Below are 6411 nucleotides of genomic sequence, written 5' to 3'. Positions count from 1 at the left end.
ACTAGATTTGATCCCCAGCATTAGAAGAAAAATAAACAGCAAAGTTCCCTCTGGAGCCCACACCTGGTTCAAGCTAGATGCAGGACCCAGAGGCTGGATAGCCCAGAGATCCAGGACAGAACCAAACATGACTGGGAAAAAAAAAGTCAATTAAATGATCCCTAATGATATTCTGCTATACTAATAGACTGGTGCCTTCCCAATAGTCATCAGAGAGGCTTCCTCTAGCAGCTGATGGGAGCAGATGCAGAGACCCACTGCCAAACACTAGGCAGGGGAACCCCAAAGTAGGGGAGGAAGGATTGTAGGAGCCAGAGGGGTTGGGTTGAGGACACCATGAAAACACAGTCCACAGAATCAACTAAGCAGGGTTTGTAAGGGCTCACAGACTGAAGCAACAATCACAGACCCTGTAATAGGTCTGAACTGGGTCCTCTGCATATGTTATGGCTGTGTAGCTTAGTGTTCTTGTGGGACTTCCAACAGTGGGAATAGGGGGCTGCCTCTGTTGCCTATGACTGGGACCCTTTCCCTCCTACTGGGTTGCCTTGTCCAGCCTTGAGAGGGTCTGTCTTATTGTGATTTGTTATACCATGTTTGGAGCAATATCCCTGGAAGGCCTATCCTTGTTTTTGAAGGAAAAGAGAGGAGTGGACCTAGAGAAGAGAGGTGAGTTGGGGGAACTGGGAAGAGTGGAAGGAGGGAAACTTTAGTTTGTATATAATGTATGAGAGAAGACTATATCTTTCTTTTTGGTTTTTCGAGATAGGGCTTCACTCTGTAGTCCTGGCTGTCCTGGAAATATTGCTCTGTATATCAGGCTGGTCTTGAACTCACAGAGATCCGCCCCCTGCCTCTGCCTCTGCCTCAGTCTCCCGGAAGCTGGAATTATACACACACCCACTCTACCCGGTGCCTCTACACAGTGAATTAGAACTGTTCTTCCCATTTGTTCTCAATCGCTGCCACTAGCAGCCATGAAGTTCTCAGGCCAGCCGTCTTCCTGGTCATTGCCCCACCTCAAGGCCTTTGCCTTTGTCTGTCTTTCTGTCAGAATGTTCTTCTGAAGTTTGAAAAATTAGCTCTTCTTATCCCCAGTTCACATCAAAATCTTCTGACTATACAACGACAGTGGTACTGCCAAGCCTCATCCCTCGGCCCTGCTCCTTTGTGCAGCACCATCTCAGGACAGCTGAGAGGATGTTAGTAGTTGGCCCATGCCTGTAAATTGCTTCAGTCCAGAGGTAGAGGCAAGGGAATCCTGAGTTTGAAGTCAACCTGTGCTACACAGTAACACACTGTCTCAAAAAGAAAGCAGAGAGAAAAAGGCCAACAAGAGTATCAATGTAAAGCCTGGGCCTAGTCTTCTGCACCACACACAACCCTGGAATGGCAGCATAGGCTTATGCTGTCACAAGTCTCAAGGTAGAGAGTAGAAAATTAGAAACTCAAAGTAGGGGTAGAAGACATGGCTCAGTGGTTAAGAGCATTTGTTGCTATTACAGGGACTTAAGTTTGGTTGCCAGAGCCCACATAGGGGCTAACAACCATTCTTAACTCCAGTTCCAGGGGACCCAAAATTTTCTTCCAGTCTCCAAGGGAATCATCAGGCACTCATGTGCCTTACACACACACGGAGGCAACATATCTATATACACAAAATAATTATGTTTTTAAAAGAGAGACATTCCAAGTCTTCTTCAACTATATATCAAGTTTGGGCCATCTTGAGTTTCAAAGAAAAAAGAAAGAAAAAGGAAAGAAATCCAGCTGGGTATGAGGGCAAAAGCCTTTAATCCCAGCACTTGCAGACAGGCAGGTCTCTTGACAATTTGAGGCCAACCTGATCTACATAGCAAGTTCCAGGTAAGCCAGGGCTATATAATGAGATCCTATCTCAAATAAAACCAAGCCACCCACAGGCAGTGTGGCAGAACAGGTGAAATTGACGGAGAAGCCAGTGATAGACCACTCCGCTTGGATGGGAGGAGATGGCTTTCCTGGCTTTCTGGTGTTGTCACCACTATGCCCTTCACCTGCCCCACCCCAGGGTGTTGGCTGTGTTGGTGAGGTGTGAAGAACAGACCTGTGACTCCCACTGAAGGAGGGGGAAGGACAGTTTAGAAGTCACAAAAATATATTAAAACAGCCGTCACCTTCCCCCAGCACCCCTTCCCTCCCCAGTGTCTGCTGCCCACCACCCACCAAGGAAAAAGATGGCCAGGGCAGGGAAACGGAGGTGCCCCAGCTGCAGGCCAGGATGGGGGGCCTCCCTCCAGCCTGGGAATGGAAGGCAGCTAACAGTCTTTACAGGTTCGACGCCACCGTCGACGAGGGGGCCGCTGGGAGGTCAGAGGTGCAGGAGGGTCAGGCAGGATGCAGCGGACGGTCGGGCCTTGCCACAGGGACAGAAAACAGAAGAGAAATGAAAAGAGTGAAGAGAAGAGAGACTACAGCAGGGGAAGGGGGAGGAAGGGAAGCCACAGGGTAGGGCAAAGGGGGTGCCTCCAGGTGACACCTCCGGTGGGGCAGCCAGGACAGGAAGACATAAGGCAGCAGATGCTGCTGGTGGGGGTGGGCTGCATGGAAGGGGCAGGGCACTTGGCTTTGGGGAGAGGTAGAAAAGGAGAATGTGCCAAGGCCACGGCTAGTGCACAGAGGACGGGGGACGGGAGGATGGGGGGTGACGACATGACGACACAGAAAGGGAGGGTCCCAGAGCAGGCAAGGTCAGGCCACAGGAACATCCAAAACCAGGGGAAATGCCTGTGTACCCAAGTGCTTGGAACCAGCATGAATGCTGGAAAGAGCCAGGCTTTATGTCATCTAGAGCTGGGAGGCAGGAAGGCTGGAAGGGACGGAAGCAGGAACCTGCCTGCCATTGCATGCTGCACCCCACCCTGCGTGCCAGCTAGAAGGTCCTTCGGCCCAGTCTTTTGAACACGCTCACAGCGCCTGCATGGTCCATCTGGGCACCAAGGCTCTCAATAGAGCTGCTCCCCCGGGGCCCTACCAGTGTCCTCTTAATGGCGAACTTGACCTCAGCTGAGGACTTACTCTTGGTGCTTGTAACCTGGCTGTCCTGGGCCTCAGCCACAATAGCAGTCTTGCCCAGTCTCTGAAGGACACTGACTTTGGGCAGGGACTCCAGCTTCTTCTCTGGTCCAGGACGAGAGGGAAGCGCCAGGCGCCGCAGTCTTGGAGCTGTTGTGGTTGCAGAGCTTGTAGCTTTGGCTTTGACAGTCAGTGCTGGCTGGGGACTGGCCTTGGTGGGGCCCCGTCCTAGCTTCTTTAGGACCCCAGCATACTGCAGGACAGAGCTGCTGCTGTCATTGTCACTGTCCCAGGCCAAATCCTCATCCATCTCCGGGGTGGCCCCTAAGCGGCTGAAAACTCCTGTGGGCTGTAGAGTGAGAGGAGAGGCAATGGGCACTTAGTCACTCGGCAGGCTGCCTATACTATGCTGGCCTCTAAGAAGTCGGCGTGCAGGGCAGTGCCATCCTATGTGAGGGTGAACGTCATGAGAGGACCAGAAGCTAGGAAGCCCAGGGAAGACGTGACTATGCCAGGGGGCTCAGGAAGGTTCCTTAGGAAAGAGCACAGGCCACTGGAGCTCTGAAAGCTGAATGGCACTCAGTAAAGACAGGGAGAAACAGGAGGGCTCTGCCAAGGGCAGGGTGAGCACTCAAACATTCTCCAGCCATTTTAGCTGTTAACTGTGTCATGCCTCAGATAGAATTCAGGGCCTGAGACATAGCTGGGACATTCTCTACCACTGAACCACACCCCAGCCCCTTACAGGGTCATTTACTTAGCAGACACTGTACCTTGGCCTAGGGTGAACAGTGTTGAGGATACTGTGCTGGTCAGGACAACCCTGGCCAGCCCCTCCTGGAGTCATAGTGCAGTGGAGTAGGCAGCATCAGAAATAACTCCACTGATTCTACAAGTTCAACAGTCAGTCATGTGCTATGAAGGACAGCATGTCTTCATGAATTTTCTTTTTCTTTACTTTTTGTGACAGGGGTTACTACATAGCCCACGGTCTCAAACTTGAGATCCCCCTGTCTCAGTCTCCTGAGTGCTGGGATGACGGACGTGGGCTGTCACTGCCAGCATTTGAAGGGGAGTAGCATGCTGCAAGTCAGGCACAATCAGGTCTTCTCAGAGATGCCAGGAATTGCAGGCACTTCAAGATGAGCAAGCAGAGCAAAAAGTATGCACTTGGTTCCTAAGGCAGAAGTGACAATCACACTAAAACCTCAAATGGCTGGACCAGTTCTATGGGCCTGTGTTACCATCACCATCATGGTAAGATTCAGGGAGGTAGTTGTCCCCTGGTGAGCATGAGACTCAGTGAAAGCCACAGCATCCACTCTGATACCTAAGGAGCGTTTGCCATGTCCTGTGTCCCAGCCCCTGCTGACACCCACAGCCGCCCTGTGAACTGACACTATAGATTTAGGAACTGAGGTACAAATGGCCATACACCCAGTGAGTGTGAGCTCTAGGTATTCTCCTAACCACACACCATTCCCAGAGCCTAGGGAACTGCTGGTTACAGCAATAAGAATAGGCTTGTTGTGTTGTAGGCAGTTAAAAAAACAAAAACAGCCAGGCGGTGGTGGTGCACATCTTTAATCCCAGCACTAGAGGAGCAGAGGCAGACGGATCTCTGTGAGTTGGAGGGCAACCTGGTCTACAAGAGTTAGTTCCAGGACAGGCACCAAAGCTACAGAGAAACCCTTTCTTGAGAGAAAAACAAACAAAAAAAAACCTTGGAAGTACAAGTGCTAGTCTGTGATCTCAGTACTCATGCAGCTGAAGGAGAATGATCATAAGTTCTAGCCCAGCCTGGGCTACAGGAGAGACGAACAAAAAACATCCAGTCCTAAAGAAGCCAGGTGCGGCAGCACATGCCTGCCATTTGAACTCTTGGGAAGCAGAGGCAGGAGTTCAAAGTCATTCTTGGCTACACAGTGTCAGAGCACCCTGAGCTATATGAGACTCACAAAAAAATTAAACTCCCTCTTCGTATGGCAGCATGGCTGTAACTGTGAGGACAAGGCTACGAGGGCTAACGGCAGAAGTGTGGGACCCTATCTACCCAGGCAGGCCAAGGTGGCAGACATGGACAGATGAGGTCATCTGACTTGGAATGCATTCAGCTGACTAGATGCAGATGGCAGGCATGCTGAGTTGGAAGCTCAGATAGAAGTAGCTACAGTAGAAGATCCTGAGACTAGCTGGGTCCTGGGGGTAGAAGAAAGAAATCTAGCAGCCAAATGGACTGGGGCTGGCCTACAGATCAGCGGAGGAAAAACAGGGCACACAGGAAGTCCACCACAGCCAAAGAGAAAACGTGGGTTCAAACGTGGGAAGAGAATGCAGACACCTGGGACACAGACACGGAGTCAAGCAGCACACTGACAGGACCGACACTGGGTCACGGGAGTCATCCCAGCACACCAGACTCACCTTAGTCCCTGTCGTAGTGTCTACTTTGGTCTCAGCACCAAGGCGATCGAACACGGATGTTCTATGGAGACCTGGGAGAAAAGTGGCACCATGAGGCAGTACCTGCCTAGTGGTTCCTGGGACCATGTCTAGGCTGCCCACAGAGCAGACCTAGCAGGGACAGACCATGCTTGGTTCAGGCTCTGCAACTACACTGGAGGCTCAGGTTGACCTTTCACACAAACTCACAAGTGTCAAATCTGGGAAAGATCAATGAACTGACTAACTTGACCCAAGCCACAGTCATCAAAGACTAGGGAATTTTGATTATGAAAATGTCCCAGTAAGATGGGCTGTAGCAAACCTGAAGGGCATTTTCTTAGTGATTGATCAGGTCTACAAGAGAAGGCTGAGCAAGTCATGGGAAGCAAGACAGTAAGCAGCACCCCTCCATGGCCTCTGCATCAGTTCCCGCTTCCAGGTTCCTTCCTGACTTCCTCCAGTGATGTGGAAATGTAAGCCAAATAAACCTTTCCTCCCCAACCTGTTTTTTTTTCTTTTTTTTCTCTCCCGAATTCTAAGACCCCAACCTGTTTCTGATCATGGTGCTTTGTCATAGCAATAATAACCCTAACTAAAACAATCAATAAAGATTGATACCTGAAATCACTATGCCTCTGTCTAAGCTGATGTGGATGGAAGGAAGTGTTTCTTTGAGAATGGGTCTTATGGAGCCTAAGCTAACACTGAACTATGTAACTGAGGCTGGCCCTGAACTCATGATTCTCCTACCTATACCTCCAAAAGCTAGAATTATAGCTAGGTGCCACCACACCCAGGTTTTGGGTAAAGAAGTTTTTTTTTTATATAATTACACTTTTGAAACTGGGTCCTGCTGGAACTCACTATACAGGTGACCCTCAACCTCACAATCCTACTGCCTCAGCCTCCTGA

The 6411-nt window shown here is 50.4% G+C and overlaps 1 protein-coding gene across 2 annotated transcripts in view; it reads right to left on the bottom strand.

The window, feature by feature from the left end:
• Positions 1 to 1835: 1835 nt before the first annotated feature.
• Positions 1836 to 6411, bottom strand: part of CUNH19orf47 (chromosome unknown C19orf47 homolog) — a 31225-nt gene continuing 26649 nt past the window's right edge. Inside the window, exons 9-11 of one of the 2 annotated variants that reach the window (XM_005371597.3) lie at positions 5479 to 5549; positions 3058 to 3403; positions 1836 to 2395 (exon numbers count right to left, since the gene is read on the bottom strand). In XM_005371597.3, the coding sequence (XP_005371654.1) occupies positions 2298 to 2395; positions 3058 to 3403; positions 5479 to 5549 (515 nt within the window). In that variant the 3' untranslated portion in view covers positions 1836 to 2297. Of the gene's footprint in view, positions 3404 to 5478; positions 5550 to 6411 lie in introns of both variants that reach the window. The other variant, XM_013355340.2, reaches the window with a different exon arrangement.

Source organism: Microtus ochrogaster, unplaced genomic scaffold (genome assembly GCF_000317375.1).
Source record: "Microtus ochrogaster isolate Prairie Vole_2 unplaced genomic scaffold, MicOch1.0 UNK115, whole genome shotgun sequence".
In the NCBI taxonomy this organism is placed as follows: Eukaryota; Metazoa; Chordata; class Mammalia; order Rodentia; family Cricetidae; genus Microtus; species Microtus ochrogaster.
This window is presented reverse-complemented; position numbering and strand designations above follow the sequence as displayed.